At 40.1% G+C, this 22976-nt stretch overlaps 1 protein-coding gene across 5 annotated transcripts in view; it reads right to left on the bottom strand.

Annotated features, from left to right (window-relative positions):
* FBLN2 (fibulin 2) overlaps positions 1–22976 on the bottom strand; it is a 117988-nt gene that overhangs the window by 8041 nt on the left and 86971 nt on the right. For all 5 annotated transcript variants that reach the window (XM_050904515.1, XM_050904514.1, XM_050904517.1 and 2 more), the window contains exons 5-15: positions 20805–20991; positions 19169–19375; positions 16543–16659; positions 15989–16090; positions 8443–8577; positions 6146–6283; positions 5679–5822; positions 2532–2660; positions 1881–2006; positions 1118–1234; positions 147–275 (exon numbers count right to left, since the gene is read on the bottom strand). In XM_050904515.1, coding sequence (XP_050760472.1) covers positions 147–275; positions 1118–1234; positions 1881–2006; positions 2532–2660; positions 5679–5822; positions 6146–6283; positions 8443–8577; positions 15989–16090; positions 16543–16659; positions 19169–19375; positions 20805–20991 — 1531 coding nt within the window. The remainder of the gene's footprint in view (positions 1–146; positions 276–1117; positions 1235–1880; positions 2007–2531; positions 2661–5678; positions 5823–6145; positions 6284–8442; positions 8578–15988; positions 16091–16542; positions 16660–19168; positions 19376–20804; positions 20992–22976) is intronic.

Genomic DNA, 22976 nt, shown 5'->3' with positions numbered 1-22976 from the left:
TATTTGGCAACTTCGTCAAATACTGGCTTTTTAACAGCGAGGAATATAAAACACGGAGACTTGATTGAATAACCATAATGGCTTAGATCATTCCTAGGATTAAAGCTTCATGACATAATCCTTTCAGTTCCTAAACTCCCCATTACCTCGACAGGTTCTTCCATTTGCTGCCATGGTATATCCCTGCTCAGGACAAGCACACTGATAACTACCAGGAACATTCACGCAGCGGAAGGTACAAAGAATGCCTGCACTCTGTGTGCACTCATCGATATCTGGGGAAAAAACACAATTACAAACATATGAAAACAAAGAAAAATAGAAATCTGAAAAGGGAGGCTGTAGAACACAAGGAAATTCTTATCTGATGCAGTTATAATATATTCTTAAACAAGAATGCAACCATGAAAGTTTGACTTTGCTCTAGGACTGTTGATGGTGCTTTCTGAAATGCTGAACACAAGACTGCTCCCAGAAATACTGGTTGCAAGCAGTATGGACTCGTGGAAAAGAACAAGTCTAGGGCACATTTGAGTTCGAAAAACTCTCTCTGGTACCTCTGTAATTCTTCTGGGATTGCTTTGGGGGCTTCCTTGTGCTAGGAAGAACATGGGTTTCTTCACCATTTCCTAAATAGAGACTTTCCAATGTGTCAGTATTGGTAACTTCAAGAAAACAGGTATAACCCTTCCTTTCTCCATTCTGATCACTCTACTCCTCATTCACCCACCACGAGCAGAAGTAAGAGCAAGCCTTCACTCATCTGTGGCGTGGAGTGGAGGCTTTAATTGATGCAATATAGGTAAACATATGTTCCCTTCTAATTTTTTCAATCATAACCTCTAGCCCCATGAAACAATAGCCTCACCGGTTCTACGGTCACACGAGTGTATTCCAGCCCCAGGTAGGAGGCACGAAAATGAACTGCATTTTCCCATAGCTGGAGTTACCTCTTGCAGCTTCTGCAGCAGGGCGTAACTCACAATCATCCTTAGGCATCACCTGCAGCATTAGGTGCTGCTGAGAGTTAGACAGCACTTACTCTTAAAGAGTTAGACAGCCCTGACTGTTAGAGTATACACCTATTTAACTTGACCTGGCAAAGCAGCAGCCTTACCTTTACAAGAATGCCCATCTTCTGCTAGCTGGAAACCTTGCCTGCAGTAACACTGATAGGAACCATAAACATTGGCACACTCCTGGCTGCAGGGACTGGTATCGCATTCATTCACATCTGTATCCAAAAACAAACGCACAGACGTTGCCACAATGGTTCAGAACAGTATCTTCCACCATTTCTTGCCTCTGAGAACAGCTACCAGATCCTTCTGGTCAGAGTGAATAAGGAGGGACTAATTTGTCCCAAGAAGACATTTCTGCTCCCTAGGCAGAATGCCAAGAAGCGTGAGGATGTCTGTTGCACCTGAATTTCATTTCTATATATGCCAATGAAAACACATACACATGCAAACACGTGTTTCAGACCTTATATGTTACAGTTGATTAAAAATATGTAATCACTGCCTTAAAAAAATCATGGGGAACTTAAATTTTGATTCAATTCAAAATCAATTTTTTCAAGTTTTGTCACTACCAAGTTTCATCTTTATTAAAATTAGAATGAAAAGTCTCCTATTCTAACTTTGTTATGTTCTCCTTTTCTCTCATCTGGAAGGAAAGGAAAAAGTATGTGAGGGAAAGGAAGAAAGAGGAGAAACTTGTTGGCTCTCATCTGACAGTTTGAGTGTTTGATTGAATATCTGCAAATTTGAGCACCCATAAATCATGGGTCTACTGTATTTATATTTCACCTCAACTCCTTCTCTAAAGTCCCTTAATTCACACTGCAATTTCTTCTTCATGGAAAAAATGTCTGGTACCTTCACAATGTTTCCCATCATAAGACAAGCGGAAACCAGAAGAACAAGTGCAATGGTAGGACCCAGGGGTGTTCTCACACGTGTGCTGACACAGGCGTCCAGGGTAATTCCAGCACTCATTTATATCTGCCAGCATAACAAGCAAATATACAATCAACTTAGAAACAAAAGCATCCAACAAGATGCAGGAGGATATTGTAAAAAGTGTCAGGGATTTATTTGCAGAGCACAAAACACTGCAACCTCAGGTTTTATGCTGTCTGACTTTGTGCTCTAATTGGTTTACAGTAGCGATAAAATACAAAATGCTGTATCATAGTCTCTTATGAAGGAAGTTGTGAAATCTTCAGACAGATAAAATTCTACAGCAGCAGAAGCATAACTCGTAGGAAAGTACTTTGCAGATGACTTTAGCTGATAACCTGCAGCTAAACCAAACCAAGGGCACCCGGTCCGAAATCACAGCACAGAGTGGCAGAGCTCTAAATGGCCGGTCGCACTGAACGACGGCTGCTTTGGAGGTGATGCCATTATCTTTTGAGGCACTGCATTGCAGAACTAATAACTGCACACTACAATGGTGTTAAATACTGCCTTGAGGTCCAAGGCTCAATCAATCAGTCGTTTCATCTCATCTTGCGCCTTACATACCAATGCAGCTTCTGCTGAATGCATCGTACTGATATCCCATCTTGCAGTCACAGCGATAAGCTCCAGGAAGATTATGACAAATCTGCCCTTCGCCACAACGGTGTACACCAGTTTGACATTCATCCACATCTGCAGAACCAGAGAAAGCAATTAGTTTAAATATAGTTTGCTGAAAATCAATGTTAACAAAGAGAAAAAAATGAATTAAATAACAGGAATAGAAACTGTTAGGGTTGTCCCCTGGACAGAACAAAGAATATCAGCTTTTCCCACTGTGCTCTTCTCAGAGTCAGCTTTACATATCTCTACGTCAAACTTTTGAAAAGCAATATATCATCTTAAAAGTGAAAATGGTAACTGTAACTGCAATGGAGCCTTCCCAGCATATTCTGCATTTCAATGTAAACACATTTTGATTCTGATCAAACCATGACATTTAAACACCCTATTCTGATGTTCTGCCACTACGTGAGTCACAGCAAGCCATTTAAAGCAAAACAAGAACTAGCCAGAAATTCTGCTCGTCCCTTCAATTAAAGCAATTGCTATTTTCATCTCCAGTTGCCCTTTCAATCTCTCTTCTGCTGTCTACCTTTTGCTCTTTCCCAATGCTGATCTTTTTTCTTTTCTCAATCAATTCACATCTTGATATTCCTCGTAGCCTCTCATCCAAAATCCAATACCAACAAAATAGTTGCTTCTCCACTCACATGCATCACTTCCAATCTCATTTTTAAAATCCTCAGATGATGATGAGAGTTTTCAATACACGCTGATTTACAAGACTTGCAACATGACTAAATAGCTCATCAGTATCTAACAAATCCCTGTTACCATCTGTGATAAGAAGCATCAAAAAGTCTGATTAACCCTCAGAAACTTGTATTTCTTCAAGTATTCTGAATTCCGCCATTTCCTAAGCCATCAGATCCTGCTTCCTTCCTATTATTCACATCTTCAACTACTTTTACAACCCAAATCCCTCTTCATGTAATATTAATTAGGATGGTAGTCTAAGGCTGGAGGTTCTCCATACTGCCCTATTTGAAGTCATAAATTGGAGCACTATTTCATTTCAAAGGGTTCCTGGGCAGTTCTCCATCAAACAACAGCCTCGCAGAGTGCTCCAGAAAGCAGTCACTTGCTGAGAAAATGACAGGGAAGTGAGAGCAAGTTGCTTATCACAGAAACTTGGATGAGGAAAAGCAGAGATTATATCAACCCTGATGAGAGGCGCTAACAAATACTTTGTTCAATATTTCAACACAGATTCCCACCTACACAGTCCCTGCTGGCACCGGGGTTAGGGATGGCAGGGAATGCCACTCGCCAAGCAAGGAATTCCTGACAGGCTCCTAGATTTCTGCTGAAATACTGTCTCCTCATTTTCTTTTAAGATCAGGGGTAGCATCAAAACAAGGAAGTTTCTAATGCAGATACAGATTTGTAAAGTAGCAGTTTTATTTGTAATGAATTCATGTGTGCAAGCATTTCATTAGTTTGTCCAAAATTATATATTCCATTGCGTTCAGACTTTAATTAGTTCGAGGTCATTATACTATCAGAAGTGTGCTATATTTCACAATAGTTACAGCAGTTTTCAGTTAAATGTAAGAGGTAGTTTCTAATAACTCATTTCTAAATCAGAAAACATGAACATTTTAAAAAGAGATGAATCCTCTAAACAGAGGAGATGACCATACAAGTGTAGTTCTGCTGGAGAAACATGTGCAGATGATGTATTTACTACTGTGAATAAATCTGAATCAGGAATCTAATTAGCTATTGTAATGCCTTAGAGAAACTAGTCTTTATCATAGAGAGGGGAAATTAAGACCATATGCTTTTCTTTTTTCTTCTCCATGCTCCCTGCCTGCTTAAAGAAAGCCATACCAAAAAAATACCAAAAGATATAGACTGCAGAGACAGATTACACACAGCAAAGACAGAATTTGCCCTGAATTTATGAAACACAACCCCTTAGAGCTGTATTAGGAAGCTTTCTCAATTTCCTCAGTTACACACATAAACTGTCCCCGTCTTCTGCTACTTCCAAATCTTCCCCACCTTCTCACTGGCCAAGCATAGTCTGGATAATCCTAGGGGTAAAATCATGAAGGGAGATACAGCATAACGAAGAGCAAAAAGAAGAATGCAGAGATTTATGTAGAAATGGGATCTTCTAGCTATAGCGCTATTTTTCGCTACAGGTTGCTAGTCGTGACCAACATGGCTTCCACCCACCGGTAGCATCACAAAAGCATATTTTGTTTATTTTTTCATCCTTCCTTTTATTCAAAGGGAACATAAGTAGGAATTATTAGGATATCATCACTAACCAAAATACTGATTTGTCATTTCTTTTTTTTTTTCCCCGCCATTGTTTTATAATTTCCTATTTCGTGTAACACAGAACATAGGGAATTCAAAAATACATAGCCAGCCTTGCCTTGGGCACCGAGGACCAAGCTTTCAATGCCTTTGTGCCTAGTGTGCTCATTTACAGAACAAATGCTAATAAGAGATGAAATCTGCTATTCTGAGTCAGTAACTCCATAAACACATTGGAACAAATACAAATCAGTATCAAGCTGCATGCCAGCCTACATGAATATTTCAACATTCTTTTCACAAAGAAAGTAAAAATTTATCCTAAACATACACACAACTAGATGTAAATGGGGAACGCCATTCATAGCGCTACAAAGAACATTCACTTAGTACTACTCTCGTGAGTCCACAAACTCAGTGGTTCTCATTTGCTGCACCCCATGGCTTCAGATCATATCACTTACAGTGAGATACTGTAAAAAATAGCAAAGGATCATGGTTTTGACTGACAGTATGAGGTTAAAAAGTAACTAAATCACATTCACTACAGAACAGAAGCCAGTAAACCCCATATGCAGTCAAAAACCAATGTCACCCAGCGCACCCAGAGGAACTCCATGCAGCAGTCAGACATCAGTGCAGCATCCTGTGGTGCAAACAAATCATTGAGCTGCTTGGACAGCAAAAGCATACAGCAATTTCCCATTCCTCAAATAAATTTAGGCATCTGGAGGTAACTCAAAACCTCTTTTTAGAACTGAAATGTACTTTTTCCTCTGAGAGGGCACGTGACCAGACACTGAAGTCCGACCTTACCAATACATCGGGTTCCCTCCTCATTGGAGTGGTAGCCTCTGCTGCACGTCAACATGTTCCTTTGGCAGGTGTAAGACCCAACGGTATTGATGCAGTTGAATCCTGGTTTACATGGCTCAGGGAGAGATGCGCATTCATTAATATCTGGTGAAGAAAATGAATTAGAATAGTGAGAGAAGCTATTTAACCTTTCTGGTCTGTTTTCTTCCAGCTGTCACTTCTTCTCCCTCATTTCAATGTATTGTGCTACAAAGATAAGGCTGATGAAGGTCTGCTGTGGTAACACTTTCAAATTCAATATGCAAGTATGCATATCTTTAAAAGGACAGCAATGTCTAAATTAAATTCACAGCAGGATTTGTGGAAAACTACATGTGGTCAGTATACGCCCCTTGGACAGGCTAAAAGGAACAGGAGTTGGCCAGTGCTGCTGCACATATTACAAACATATTGCTGGTCACACTTACCAACACAGTTTCCCTCAGGGTCTTGTAAAAATCCATCCATGCAGCGTTGCTTTGACTCACAGTAGAATGATCCTTCTGTATTCTGACAAACAAAGTTTACTTTACAGCTATGAGTTCCTCTCTCGCATTCATCAATATCTGTTAATCAGATCAAAACACCAAATTGTGACTAGTTAAGCTGTAATTTTCAGTCGTCTTCATGACTAGTTAACTTCTCAGAAAGGAAGTTAGGAAGCATTACTTAAACCAGACACCCAACATTGCCTATGGGAAATCTGAGGTTTAGGCGTGTTTGCTCTTAGACAGCCACTTCAGCATAGGCTTCAGAATTTGTCAGGTCCTGCAGCAAATTTGATTCAGGTCCCTACTGTGTTGTTCAGAGCATCTCTTGTAAACCACAAATACTGAAACACCTGCAGTTTTAAAATCCTAAAGACCCAAATTAAAACTAGGAATAAGGTACACTTAATAAAATGTGTACCACACTCTTTCAAAAGCAAAATGGTCTCTTATTTCTTATATACCTCAGGAATTCTAGGTAGAAACCTACCTCCACTGAATTTGATACTAATAGGGCACCTCATTTGAACAGGGCTGAGATTTCACTGTGTATGCAGGCGTGTGTGTGTGTGTATATATATATATGTACTTATGTACACAGATCAAACACTTATCCAACTCTGAAAACTATTCTGAAAAAAATCTGAATGAGAGGTAGTAATATTAGTAACAAATTTACTTTTTTTTCTTACTCTGCAGCCAGAGCTCAACACAGCTTTCTCATTTTTTATTACATATACGAAATTACTTCTCAAATTATGTTCACCAACTTAACGCTTGCTTTCTAGGCCCATTGAAAACACTTCCTGCAAGTTTCAAACTTATAAATTTACACTCAACTGATCTATGTTGAGTAACTGCATGGATCAGCTGGTACAGTGGCATTGCTTCCATTTTCCAGTTGAAGAAACCCCACCTAGGAACAGACTTCAGCTATAAATACGTTCAAAATTCAGTTCCTGTGAATATTTTCAAATGCTGCTTTAACATACGCTGGTTCCTGAGAACACTCCCTATGATGAGCATCTTTACTAAAAGATAAAGACAAATGGAGGAAACTCCACAACTGAGGAGCCCTCACTCCTCCAGGCAGACAAGGGGAGAACTGCTGGAGCTTCTCTTTCTATCCTAACTCCTCAGTTAAATGTTAAGGTCTTGAGGGAACATCACCAGGAACATCAACATCCCAGAAGGTACTTTATGGTCTTCCTACCATATTTATTGACTGAGACAAACAAAAAATGTGGAATTCAGTATTTCATAAGCCTCTGCAAATTCAACAGTTATCTGTAGGCAATTTTACACAGAGTAGTTCTGGAATTCTAGCCTTTCTTATAAGTCATTAATTTAAAGGCTACTTTGAAACAATTTGTAAATTTTATAATCTGTTATAATTTAACTTTAAGACTAGAAAGCAATTTAGATTAGCAATAAATGGTAGCAATGCTTTAGAATCAGACAACAGAACAAGACATTCACAAACAGCCTCTTCAAGTAAACCAACGTTTACTTATGACAGCTGTATATAAAGTGAGATTTCTGATCATTTCTATTTTATAACCTTATGTTATATGTCAAGAGCTAAGTTCTTTCCTTACGCATCTCTTACTCCAGCTGTCAGGAAACTCTTCGTGTAAAAAATTTAGGAGTAAATAACACTGACTTATGCCCTGGAAGGCAGGGCACATGTGTGTCTTGCATACTCCTGTGCTGCAGAGCAACTTCTCCTATGCTATGACTACTGATGTTAGCTTCTCCATTAGACCTCTATATAGACCAAGAAGGGGGAGATGAAGAATAACTTCTTCACCCTATGACCGTTCAAAATGTAAATAAATGCAGATAGACCTCCTAAACACAGGAAGGACCGGACTGAGTCAGCCCCATGATCCATTCAGGCTGTGATTCAGTGTTCAACAGCAAACAGTATCAGCCCCTTCAGAGAAAAGCAGAGCTATCCAGAGGAGCGTGGGTGAAATCTCTCTCTAACCCCTTAAAAACAGGGTAAATCCTAATTCATAAGGTTTTATGCATTTTCCAAATTATTTATAGTTATTGTTGGAAAGTATTTCAAATAAATCAATGTACAGAAGGGGCTTATGAAGCCAAACATTTCCATGATGATCAGCCTTTTTTAGTTACAATCCTGATATCACAGACCAGCAACAATAAAATGCTTTCCTTTCCTTTCCTTTTTGCTAACAGCAATTGCACCAGCTGAAAAACACTTGTCTTACCAACACATTCTCCATCCTTAAGTTCATAACCTGGCTGACAGCTCAGTTCCTGGAGACATTTGAATGATCCCATCGTGTTGACACAGTGCTCTCTCCGCTGGCAGGTGTGCGTATCTGTTACGCATTCATTAACGTCTACAAGAAATAGTTAAACAATTCAGTGCTTCGTATTTATCAAGTGATCTGCCTCTTCCTGCTCTTTTGGAAGGACCCAGAATCTCAAGTGAAACCATTTCTTCCAAAAGATAGTCAATACAGACTTTGCTACAGTGTTCTGATGAAAGATTTTTTACTCCAGGATCTTATGTTAACACAGAGTAACTCAAGAGAGGCAAATCACAGGGAGATTTCCTTCTCCTCCCCTCTTCCCAAATGCGTAGCGGATGGTGCAGGCACTGGGACAAGAGATGGACAGAAATGATTAAATGCAGGGTGGGCAGAGGACTGATAATCAGCTTCTGGTTTACTGGATAGAAACCTCCTGGACATCTGAATGAGAAAGTGATTAATGCTTATTGCTTGTTACCAGGTTTTCATAGCTCAGGCTACGTATCAGTCCTGCTGCTTCATGCCAGATAGACAGGAGCTGCTGGTGTGGAACTGCTGCAAGAGATAGGTACTGAAGCTGCCTGCCTCGCTGCAGGTGGAGTCATATAACACACTAGTTCCTACGGAATGCGTCATTAGAACTGGATACACAAGAAACTATGGAGAGAGGAATCCTGAAGGCCCAATCAAGTTTGTAAATTTGTATTTAAATCTTTAAAGAGATCTGATTTCAGCAGGTGGAGTAGTAGAAAAGTTCTTTCAGAAAAATCACTTAAATACCAGGCTGCGGAATGTAAGGTACAATTTGGAAAGGAATATGCCACACCTTTAAAATGACACGTTTTGATAGGCTTGGATGACAAAATCTCGAATTCAGGTTTTGCTCATTTTAATGATGAAAGCTAGGAATACCATGATGAGCAACAAGAAGGGGTAGAGATGGGAAGAGAAACTTTCTTGCCATTCTCCACAAAGTCTTACACGTTCGCAGTTCTATATAAAGCTAAGAAGTATTTCTAGAGCTAACAAAAGCCAAATGTGACCACAACTATTACCAATCACCCAGCCTCTCTGTACATGAAGCTATTTTCATACTACACAATAAAGCCAGCATTGTTTAAATCAGATTTTCATTTTGGCTGTAGAACCTCATTCCCAGATAAGTACAACATCAGATATATTACTTCCCCTTGTGGAGCATGAAAACAGGAACAGCCATTTTAAAAGCCTTTTGTCTTAGAAAATGTGTCAGTTTGTTTTCTACCAAACAGATGAAGACAAGCACGAAGAAATTTTAGTTCCTGCTGAAGTCAGCTAACTGGTGATGTGCACCGAGTTTTGCAAGACCAATATATTAGCTTGATGTCATTTCACTTTTCATTTATTTGTGTTTTCTTTTTGTTTGCCACTGCTATTCTTCACAGGCTGTGTACTTGCTTTCCAAAGCCAGCTGATTAATCCCCAGTAAGGTCACTACCATCAGCTGGATATCTTTCTGCCTGTCCGACTGGATGTTTGTGTACTTCCACTGAGTGGCCGGTACTTGCCTACCCCAAAGTTTTTCCAGGTTATGTCCTCCTAATGCTTATACAGTTTCCCAGTTTCTACGCATTAGCTTGAAGCGTAAGCAGCAATATTCTCATAACTGGTCTTGGGAAAAAAACTAAAACCAACAACAACAAAAAACCCAACCAAAAAACCCCTCACATGCTGGGAGAAGAATACGAGCTGCTCTGACAGACTCCTCCCACCTAACTAGACTGAGTTCTTAAATAAATTTGAGGGGTTTTTTTGAATTTTTGAGAAAAATGGCTATGGATAGCTACTTAACAGCATCCAAACCAGTGCAAGACTTTCTACTGATTTAAGAGACTATACAACAGATCTGAGATTATCTTTTCTTGCAAACCACAAAAAGCCTTCTCATGTAAACAAACTGTCAGCACTACACCGCATCATATGAACTTAAGTCAGTTCAGTACAATGTCAAAAGAGCCACTAGGAGGAAAGCATGTTTGTCTGACATACTACCCAAATAATGTAGGAAGTATTCCACCTGATAAGCAGCTGTAAACAGGTAAAAAGAAGGTTAAGATTTCACAGAGAAAAAAAGATCTAATATAATTCCATGTTTTCTCTATATTTTTTTGATTCAATTTTCAAATTTCGAGTACTTGAGAAAATAAATAGAGCTGGCCAGAACGCATTTGAGGAAATTCAAATTATGGAAACTGGAAGATTACATGCAGAATTTTTGCTTTCAGTGAAAGTTTTGTGCACAAGTGATACGCTGACGATCTCTAAAGCCTAATGGTTGTGACCTTGGCTGAGATGCAAGGCTTAAACTATGAGCCATGTGGTATGCAAGGCTCTGCTCTGTCCTATCCAATGTTAGGGCATGAATCTCCATCTCTGATATCAGGCCAGTTGCCAGCCCACCAAAGTTTCCTTTTCATTTTATTAAACAGACATGCCGTTTCTTGTTCATTTTTCTAAACAATTTCTTAAATGGTCGTGCCACAAAATGAGATCTCTGAAGTCTTGCAGCATCTTTCTCGTGAGTTCCCATCGCGTCCATGTCGTTGCTCTCACTATCAACGCCTATCGCAAAACAGTCTCCCTTAGCACGAGCGTGAGGGTGAGAAAAGGCATCTTCGGGAATATGGTTCCAGCTTGTGCTGGGGCAGGACACGAGCGCCTGTGGTAACTCTGTTCAGCCCAGGCTGTACCCAGTATCATTTTGCTCTACCTTTACGGCACAAGGTAGAGGAGAGTGAGGGCTGAATACGTTTTTGTAAAACAGGACAATCTCTTTCTCCTTTTTTCCTCCCTGTTGATTATCCATAAAGAGGGCCCATAACCTGTCTCTCTTCAGTACTGGAAACCAACTCAGCAAGTCAGAAACATGCTTGACAGAGCACTAGGAAAAATATAAGTTATGTTTTCAGTTTGAAACAAAGTTAACTCCCAACATTGGACCAGCTGTAGTCTTCATCCAACACAATTAAGACTGTGAGGTAGGGCAAGATTATATTTATAAAAAAACAGGAATAAGAGGGAAAATAATTCAGTAATATACTAAAAGGAAGTGATACAGTTAATTTTTGAGAAATCTACTAGGACTATGTGTGTGGCAACAACAGTCCTCACTTTATGTCAGTAAAAACCAGAATGAAATGTTATTGCGTAATGTATCTTTTTTTCCCTGGAATTGTTGTTGAAAACAGCAACATATACATGATCCCTGAGCATATCTGTTGCATCTAAGAAGCTGACATTTTTGCAAAGGAATATCAACATTTACCTACTGCTATTTTTTGTCAATACGTACTTCAATATTAAAAATTATTTTTTTTGCACATTTTATAAAAATGTGAAATGCAGACTTTTTTGTCCTGCATATGTACTTTCTCATTATTATTTTTCTCTTTAAATTACTTCAGCTCAATTTGTTTTATGGAATACATCTGTTTTATTTAGACTCGTTGTTATTTTGCAACCACCCATTCTGTGCTCACGCACAGTCCTTATGGTTCAGCAATAAAATGACCACTTACTGCTCACTCTGGCAGGAAGGAAAATTTAGATGGGAGCAGCAAAGAAAGTAGCAAAGTAGTCTCCTGCCAGTGTGCATGTGGGTGGTGGTAACGACTTTGCCTGAAAGTCACCAGGAAAAGCAATCCACATTAAAAACACCCAACCCGGCTCTTATCTCCAGAGCACATGGAGCTTTCAAGCCTAAAGACATTTTAATATCTGTTCACAAAGTTACACAAGGCTGCTGTGTGTAAGCTATTTAAACAGCTGGTGACTCTTCATTGTGCATGGTTGGCTTTCAGGCATTCTGGATATCTGCTCTTGAATGCACCTGGAATTATCATCTTCCACAGTTTGACTAAAGGAAATTCAACAGATAAAAGGTTATCAGCTGGTTTATTGCTGTGCAAAGATTGTTCCTCCTGTCCCTAAAATATGCAAAGAGTAACATCATTAAAACAACAATAATTTGCAAACAAATTACCAAAGCTTTCCTCATGGTGTTTGAGATAGCTCAAGATGGAGCACAAAAGCAGTTAAGCTGGAAAAGGATACCTTAGGCGAATATGGCTGCAATGAGGCAGCTCAACAAAACAGAAACCACAGTATGCTTGTGGCTTTCCCCTTTGACTAGAGAAGTAGGAAAAATATTAAATACAGCAAATGTTCTCCAGGCACCACACACAGAGTAGAGCTGTATACGAGTAGGGAGCACAGAGGGTATATCTATCCAAAAAGAAAGAGCAACTTCAAAGTTTTCTAGATTATTTGCGCGGATACCTGTAAAAACCTGACTTGCATTAGAGAAATACAGAGGTTTGTTATTTAGTGAGGGAGAAGAGGATCTTTTCGCTTTACAAATGAGAGCTGTATCTTTCATTTTATCAGCAATGCCTAAGGTTTATCTTGTATCAGTCACAATAAAACCCTGTTATAACGTCATATGGTAGAGGACAGGAGAGGAAGAAAGTGAATAGAAGGAAGCACTTGGCATCTTCTATACCACCTTCTGCCAAAGTTGCTGACAAACATGCATTAATTTAGTTTCAAAACGCTCCTGGGAGATGTAGGAAAGGACAGATATATCCCTACTGCATAGTCCAGGAAAAACACCAGGGATTAACTGGCAAGATTTTCAGAAGCAGAAAGCAAGGTGAGGCAGTTCCTTCAGCTGCTCACTTACCAGACCTTATATTCAGAAGTGTGGTACATGCAGCAGGCTCGGTGAAAGCCATGAAACACACCATGCAGACTGTGGCCAACTACAAATACCACAATCTGGTATTTTCTCTGTAAAGGCATCCTTCTTTCCAGTGGTCTGTTCTCAGCCATTTAATTTAAACTAAATAATTTCATTAGTTTTCCATGCTTACCAGTATCTCTGATTTCAAAATAAATAATAATCAAAAAAAAAAATTTTTTTTGACAATTTAAGGAAAACCCAAGAAGACAGTAAATCACATGTCTGCTCTAACCTATGACACTGTATAAAGTCTCCTGCTCATGCCCTCATGTCATATGATGCTCGTTAATAAGATGAGATCATAGAGCTTTAAAAGATAGGAATAAAACCAAAGCTGTGATGGTCAGAACAACAACGTTACAAAATGTAGGGAGAAGGAAAGGGGTGGAAGGCGGCGAATGTATTCACACATGACATTCTAGTCACAGGCACTGCTGCTTTCATTAATAACTAGAGGTCTCCAGGTGCTCTGTTTTTCCAGGTGTTACCACACAACACTGCTGCAGCTCAGGTGCCTCCTAAACCAGCCTCTGGAAAAGTACCCCAAACAGAAACTATTTCATAAGCTCAGGCCTTGGCTTTTTGAAGCAAATTAAATCCTCATAAATACACTTGTAAAAACAGATTGGTTTCTTACATGAACTTAAATAGCAAGGATGATACAGCAGAATTATGATGCATCTTTGACTTTTACACAAAGAAATTTGTGCCAGAATCAACAAAGGACTAATCTGAATTTTAAAATTCCATCACTTTGGAACAGATCTTTTCCACTGCCTGGACTTAGGCAGATTTCTTGAGCTGTATTTATGAAGTTTTGTTGTTTCATGATGTCTGGGGATTTGGCAGTATTGACACTGTCCGGAGAGATCAACTGTTATGTTTTCTTCGTCCAGTTTAACAGTCATCAGTACTGCTGTGGTCATCATACCTATGAACTTTTATGACTTTTGCGCAGTTATATGTATCCTGAGAATGTATTGCTAGGGAAAAAGCCAAATAGCATACAACTCATGATGTTAAGTGGCTGAGCAAATGGTGCACATGTGTTTTTACTAACTCATATTGAAATGTCATATGCAAAGATGGCCAGAGAGCCTTTTAGCACAAATGGTTTAAATGCATTGCAGAGCATGAAGAATTATGATGCTGTGATGAATGGCTTACACCTATCATCTTACCAACACATTTTCTATGCCTGTTGAGTATAAAGCCCTCTGCACAGATCACTCTGTGGTTGACACAGTAGAATGATCCCAATGTGTTCACACATAATTGTCCTCTGGAACAAGCGTGAGCACCTGTGAGGCACTCATCCAAATCTATATCAACATGTTGCAACCAAAAGGGAAAAACAGAATTCTATTAGAACAATTTCTGAAATGAAACAACACTTCTTTCACACTGGAGATGTCTAAATGAAGTGTGTTGCAGCTAGCGCATCAGCACCATGCTGTATTACATACAGTGTTACACTGAAAATAGGGCTGGAATAAACCCTCGGAGATCACCTAGTCCTTGCTCGCACCCCTACACTTTTGTCATTCCAGAAAGAGACATTCTTAAAAACAGGCAGTCACACAGAGGCAACACACACACTGTGCAGGAAACCTGTTCCAGTGCACCACCACCCTTACCATCAAATACTTACTTTAATATAGATTATAAATGTCTCTTGCTACAATTTAAACTCACTACTTCCACTGACATTTTTGAATTTTTTCACCTCCTGTAGGAAAAAGATTGCCTTGAAATGCCCCTTTTGATTCTGACATTAATTAATCAAATTAGCTTCCACCACACTTGAGTAAGCAATGCACAGTGACTATTTTATCTGGTGACATTAAATTCCCATTTTCTTCATAGACTATCTGGAATTTCATGAAAATGATTTGTTATTCAATAAGATCTGAGATTAAGAGGGATGTGGATCACTTGTGAGCAATTCTGAGCATCAGAAACTTCTGCTTGCATTTCGCTGCTGGCTGTTATTGCTCCCATGCTTACAGATTTATAATTAAGGTATGTCACAGAGCATTGCTTCTGACCCCCAAATCTTTCCTGCGCAAACATATCCTTTGTCACTACCCAGACATGTCCATTTAAAATTTTTATAATGTGAACAATCATGACGCAGCTTTGGAATTCACTGTTCATCATTGTGCAGGCCCGAGCTTCAGTGTCAAGTGAAACACGTGGAGCTGGACCAGCTCACAATGGCACGTTCTTTGTAGCAGTGAAACCTCATTGAATTCAGGTTTTCAAGGCAAGCAGAAATAAAAACAAACAAAACATGTGAGAGAGCAGAGCTGTAGCTCTGAGGGGGTTCCTCAGGACAGCAAACATGCCCACGTCCTGCTAGCTGCTCCCATTCTCAGGAAGAAAAGCTGTGTGTCCATAGCTTTGTAGACAGACACTGGGGAGGAATGGTAGTGGGAAGAGAAACCAAGAGGGCTGAAAAAAAGCCTGGAATGTCAGAGGAAAAGAGCACAAATCCAGGCTTGCCTTCACCTGAAGTCCCCAGGTAATAGGCACACTGGATAGACGTGCTCCAGGAGTTATCTGTGAAGCAGATCTGGTATTCCTTCTGCCAAATGGTCTCTGTACTGCCACTTGCAATTCACAGTACTGAAAATAAGGAACCCTTAGAGAAACACCTAGGGGTATGAGATAAAAATTGTTTTAACCGTGTCTCTGTGGTGAACCCGAACCACTTACCTTCACAAGAAATCCCATCAGCCATGATCGTATATCCAGACAAACAAGAGCATACAACGTTTCCTTCCACAATATTGCAGATGTGCTTGCAGGGGCCATTATCTATACAAAGCAAAATTGCAAAATACATTAGCATTCACAACACAGATCAGCTGAAGTTACAAACCTCCAGGTCATCCAAACACAATCCCAGTTTAGGCAATGGGGAACACAGTTTGTAAACAATCTGTCCAGGCAGCCCTAATCACTACTTACAACCCTCCTATTACACAGAAACACACCTGTGCCACTCCTACCTGGATTGTTCACATTATGCTGCACAGCTGCACTGCTTACCTTAAACTAAATAGCAGGTGGGTAATAACCCTGAAATCAGAGTGTAGCCTCAAATTACTTCCTCAGGTTTCCCCTGACAATTCCTCAGCCTTATGCCAGAGGTAACAAATCAAGGATGTGCGTTGAAATCAGATTGGTGAAGGGATGTGGGGAATTTTATTCCAGCTCTCTAAACATTCCTCATTCGTCTGCATCTGCAGTTTACACCTCCAACATACCTTTACACTTATCCTGCTCTTCTTGTAAGGACATGATGAGAAGAGGCTGAGAAGGAGAGGCTGCCGGAGGGATGGTGGCTTCGGCTTCCAGCCTTGTCACCTGTCCTCTGTCAGGATCTGTAAGGCAAGGGAGGCCCAGAAAGATCAGGGACAACATCATCTCCACCAGGCACCCCATGGCAAGGGTCCCGGTCCCATTCATCCCACTCCATCCTGGTTTGTAGCAGGAAACATTTTGGTGACCTGGACAGCTGTCTATGCATGGAGGTGAACAGTCAGTTTTGGAAGCTGCCATCTGTTTGATACGAACAACTGTCCGACAGCACGCACACACAGAGTGCTGCATGCTAATGGAGATGCTCACAAACGTCATGGATACAGATCAGGGAGCCTGGCTGAAAACAACTTCTGTAGAGTAAAATATTGCAACACCTAATGAATCAAACAGAAAGTGTTAATTTTATTTTTTTAAAATGCTGTTATATTGCAAAGACAGTGGCTGTCTTTCATTCGGTGTATGATGAAAAAAAGCTGAACCCAAAACAACTCTTTAAACTTATTCTGTACGTCCTATTTCGACATAGATGAAAAGCAGACGCTCACCTTTACAAGCACAGGATACTCTGGAATGACTTTTACACAGCCAAGCGGAAAACATGACAGCTGCTATCTGTCATTAAGATTTTCAATAAACAGTAATGTTAAAGGTATCAGAATAGTAAAAAAAAAAAAAAAAAGCTCTGTTACATCAATAAGAGTAATCCAGTTTATCAATATCATCAAAACAAAAGCCTAAATCCATAAGGCTAAATTCTTCCTTAAGAGGGATGTGTCCTGTTCTTATTGATTTGAGTTCAAGTGTCACCTGGAGCCAAGTGTGAGCCACCAAACAAAGATAACGTTAAATGACAAAGCGTGATTGCAATACAGGTTTGGGATACGGGAAGAGCGATTTCATTTTAAAAAAAAAAAAAAAGAAATCACAGACATACAATGGGCTATGACACAGAGGCAAATACAAGACACGTGCTTGTGGCATATCCTGAATGATTTCCTCAGAAAGAGAGCAGAGAAGTGAGAGGAAGCTTTTGAAGTTTCATCAATGTATGCTTTCTCCTTGCCTCACAGAGCCACTGCAAGAACGTCACTTCCTCCAAGCCTCATGAAAAAGCGTGACACGTTTTAAAAAACAAAAGTTAAACACAAAAACAGTCACAGTCCAGCAAAGAGCCGGAAATGTACTAGGACAGGTACAAATATAAAAGCATTATATCTAATCACAGGAGTAAAAATTACCAACAGTATGAGATTTAAAACTGTCTGGTGTGCGTCTCCATGCACAGACCACATGACAGACATGTGCACATACACAGAGGAAAAATGAGAAATAAAAGGCCACTGTGCCACGTTGCCAGGTACAGCACATACGGTTTAGCCAAGAGTAGCAAGTGAGGTGCCCTGCCATCTCCCTCGTCCAGCCTTTAATTTGACCCAGGACTCCAGAATGACAGTAGCAACCCTTCCTCGCCTCACTCTTCCTATGTGTCTCAGACATCTCACTTGCAGTCCCCTACCCTCGTCGCAATCCTCCACCTCAACTGAGCTCTATAAATCCCTCTATGCTTCTTGGCACAGCCATAAGCACTGCAGTCTTGCAGATCTGCCAAGAATACTGACTACCCAGATACAAGATGTATTAACCCAAATCTGCGCTTCAACAGAGTTAGCAGTGGGAGAAGCAAAGCAAAACAAAAACACATATATGCTCCAGGTGAACGATCAAGCCAAATTTTGTAGTGCTAAAATAAGAACCATTTTCTTTGCCTCTTTTGGATTAGGTTCCTTCCCCAGAATTTTAATATAAACAACAGAGCAGACAGCTGCCGCAGAAACACTGTCAAACACATCATTGATGTAAGCGCTGTAACATCATGTTGGGAAGAATGACATAATGAATGCTCATTGTTTGGCTTGGGCAGAAAGTATTTGAAGTCTAAGGAATTTTGTCATTGGATGGCAACACTTATTTTGCTTGTTAAATAACTGAAAGCACTTCTAACTAATATACGGTTTCAACTTTTCAGGTTATCTGATTTGAAATCTTGCCATTGGAGAACTCCAGACATCAAAACAATTACAACACAATAGACTTTCTTTTCAATACTTCCACCATGCTAGATATATTTAGATTTTGTATCACTGAAAGATGTTAACGATTGTAGATAAAAATCAAAGTTCAGGAAGCAATGCTGTCTGTCTGAACTGACTAAAGTTTATCTAAAGGAAAGCTAAGTGTGAAATACAAAATGACTCTACGAAGAAAAGGTATTTCATTACCAATCTTTACAAATCCTCTTCTGAAAAGTGAAAGCAGTCTTGATTTGAACATATTAAATACCACCCTGATCTCATGCCACCGATACACAAAAATAAGGCATAGTTAAGTTTCCTAAATGGCTGTTTTTCTTTACATTATTAACCTGTCCAATTTCTACGGAACATGTCCATGCATCAACACCCATAAAAAACCTCACAAACTACAGAGAAACTAAAGAAAAGCTTGGTAGATCAATGCAGGTGGCACAAAGACACCGCCCTTCATGGTGTTTCCTGCCCATTTTCTCACCTGGAGAGCAGCTGGTCCCATCATCTTGCAAAGTGAATTCTGGAAAACACGAACACTTGTAGGACCCCACGGTGTTTATACACAAATGCTGACAGAGTTCCCCACCATAGATAAGACATTCATCCAGGTCATCTCCAGGCAGGTTATTTGACAGTTCAGCTTCATTACTAATGGACAAAGCTTCGTTGTGATCTTCCGTCTCTGAAACTACAACAGAACAACACTTGCTGGTTCTCTAACAGGTGTTTTAGCATTAGGACTGTACAGTATGGAGCATTTGGTCACACGAACTCCACGTACAGTCAAATCTACCCAAAACAGTTACTCCAAGGAGAAGAGCATCCTGAAGATAAGACCATTGTGCTGAAGGTTCACCACCTCCTTCCGTAAGGCTGGAGGGACAGACATTTTATAGGAGCCACTAAGAAATAGGGTGACCCTGGGAGGTCACAAGCTCACCTTTCACACTGACTACTGACACCATTACTACTGTTATTTAAACTAAGGCATCACATTGAAGCCCCATCTGAAATTGGCCTCACTGAAGAGCCACACTGAATTTCTAATTTCAGGAGAAAAACTTGTCCAGTTGGTTTGGAAACTCTTTTCAACACCACTATTAATTTATTGGCTACTTCTGTAGCTAGCATTACAAACATTCTGGGACCCACTTAACAGTGACATGGCTATCCTACCTACTGGTTTTAAACACTGGCAAAAGCACTATCCTTTTCATTTCCTGACCAAGTTTGACAAGACTTTCTGCGATACTGAAATTAATTGTTCAGCGAGTTTCTCAGTCAGCTTGTCTCAAACACATAGATGCAAACTTCCTTGCTCAGTGAGGTCTCAGCTAGGGTCGAAATAAACCCTTACATTTGCTGGCGAGAGAAAATACACGTTCAGTTCATGAGAAGAGAATGAACAAAAATTGAACCCTAGCATACGCAGGAGGTTACCATGCAACTCATGCGTGACAGGCGGCTACACAGTGATGCTGGAAGGAGCGTGACCTTGGGCTGAGGGAGGAAGCATAGCTGTCCAAGCTCCAGATTTGTCATGCCTCTTGGCTGCAGGGATTTGACTTAGCTCTTCAGCATCACTATGTTCATTTGTTGAAAGAGTGAAAACAAACCTGCAGTGCTCTGGGGCTTCTCCAGAGTGTGCTGTGAAAAAGCTGCTGTGATGTTCAGCAGTACAATAGGAAATCTATTCCCAGGATGTTTCATTGGTATCATAATCCATGGGACTACTTTGTCTGGAAAAAATTCATAATTTGCTTTATGCAGAATCTTTCAGGATTGCTTCTGCTAAAAGACAGTGACCAGCTTCAGCTTTGCTTCTTGCCAAGGGCTTGTGGCAAGTCTCTGTACTATGTGACTCGGGGGCAAAAAAACAAACAAAAAACTGAACTACTAAAGAAGGTATGTTTTAAGGATCAGAAACACCTACATATTTTTTTCTCTTAAAACTGTTTTTTCTTAAAACTGTTTTAAAGAACAAGGAAGTCTATACCTGAGCTGAGAGGGAAGGCAACTGTGCTCCTGTAGCATTACTCCTTCCAGCACCTCCCTGTATGACCGTGTGAGACGGAGACCTTATCTGCAATGTCTTCAAATCATAAATGGACACTTACCCTTCTCAGGTGTCACTGTTGGCAAAGGTTCAGGATGCCTTTTTATTTCTGGATGGATAAAGTGATCTCCCCCTTCACAGCAAGACAGCATCACATGACTGCAGGGGTAGCCCAGATTTATGTTGGACTCACAGGTTTTCCCCTCACTCCTTAATCGCAGGCCCAGATTACAGCAATCACAGCATTGCTGCAAAAGAAGGAAGCTATCAGTAACAAGGATTTAATACAGTCCACTTCAGGGATGAGCCCACACACACACCTGGCACTGATCTGCACTTTCTTTAACAGCGGAGCATCTGGAAAAGCACTTAGGGTTTAGACAGTTGCAAACATCAAAGCTTTACTTGTCCTTGTTTTTGCCATCCTGCACAAACAGGTCAACTGCAACCAGGCTAAACACAAAGTCTCTCTGTGACAATGATTTCAGCAACTTCGCATGCAAGGAAGTAGTGGTGCCGCAGATCACCTCTTTCTAGCTCTTACACACAGCCATTGCTTTGTGTATATAGTATATTATAAACAAAATAATACAGATCTATACCTCTTCACATTAGATCTCAAAAAATGGTTAGTTGTTTGAAGCAATGTGAAAGGAATTGTAAATATCTTGCATGGACATGAGGATCAGCAGCAACATCTGAGCTCTGTCAGTATGTCAGTAAAGACTCTTTCCTCTATGCACCACTGCCCTGCAAACCTACTATGACCCTTAATTACCTGACTGTCCTGGACAGCATCCTGCTGAGACAGTGGCTAGAGAAAGGCTCAGGGTATATTTTATGAGCTATTTGCCTTCCTTTTCTTTCCTGAGGGCATCTAAGCAGCAGCTTCACTGACAGGTTGATGCAATGGGGCATCCTTGAAATGTAGTCTCTCTTGCCGTTCCCGCTGCTGCAGGTGGCAGACAAAAACTGTGTTGTGCTTTACTCAGTCACATACAAATCTATTGCACAGTCAGGCCACAAAAATGCATCAGATGATAGATATATTACATCAAATTCAAAAAGTCCATACTACATATGCATAGTGGATACCTAATCAAGCAAGGAAGCTGAGGAGTTGTAAGTCTCTGCTACAGAGACATACAGGGGCCATATGTGAATTGAAGGTGCCTGTCTGGATTTAAATGTAAGTGTCCTGACATCTCTAATATATATATATATATTTAGATGCTTTCACTGACAGAATAGTTATAAAATGCAGAGTCTCTTTCCCTCTGCAACTCCTTTGATAGTCAAGACATCCAGCTCAGCAGCACTCATTTATAGTTTGCAGCTACACCGAAACAGCCTCTCTGAACCAAGAGAAGCTATTTCAGTCTATTCAAATATTCAGTCTATGAAAAGGTGTCAGGCACATAAAATGAAGGTCATAATTCAAACTGGCACCAGTTAGCTATGTCAACAGAAAGTCCAAGGACAGAACAGAAGAAAACTGAACTAAGCTCCCACTTCCCAGGGGAGAGATCTCTGACGTGAAGAGAGCAAATAAGAGAAGCAGTGTTGCAAGGGTTGGACGCAGCACGGAAATGGAAAGGAATCACGTTTCGTGATTAGCAATCCTAGATGGGCATTCACATTAAACCAGAGTCTGTCTCCACTAGGGACACAGGGAAACTTGTCCACTAACAGCTCAATCTGCAGAAACTCTTCTGCTGAGTCATTTTTTTCAAGATTCAAACGCAGTAGCTTGAGGGTTTCTTGAGCATTTCACAGGCAATATGTATCCCTTGCATGTTCTGCCCAGTACCTACGACTACAGCTCATGTTTTATGTCCCTGCTTTCTAATCTGAAAAAGCCCCAAACATCATAAATAGTAGACATTATTCACATTTGCAAATACGCACAGCCATAAAGAGTTACCGTTATGTGCCCAAATACATGTTTGTGAAAAGTTTACAGTACAGGTCCTGAAGATGCTGAATTATTTTTGACACTAAATGGGCTAAATCATCTTTTGAAAAGAAGTATTAAAAAAAAAAAAAAATCTAACTATAATGGATTGTGGTCATACTAGAAAAGAGAAAACCCTGTTTTCATTCTCCCCAAATCCAGAATCCCCAAATCCAAAATTTTGTGAACTGAAAATTCTACTTTCTGTAAATATTTTTAGTTTTGGTACAGTTTTCTCAGCTTCAATATGCAAAATAAAAGAAGTTAAGGATAATACAT

This window comes from Gymnogyps californianus, chromosome 13 (assembly GCF_018139145.2).
Source record: "Gymnogyps californianus isolate 813 chromosome 13, ASM1813914v2, whole genome shotgun sequence".
NCBI classification, from domain to species: Eukaryota; Metazoa; Chordata; class Aves; order Accipitriformes; family Cathartidae; genus Gymnogyps; species Gymnogyps californianus.
Note: the sequence above shows the minus strand (reverse complement) of the source record. Positions and strands in the feature narration are given on the sequence as shown.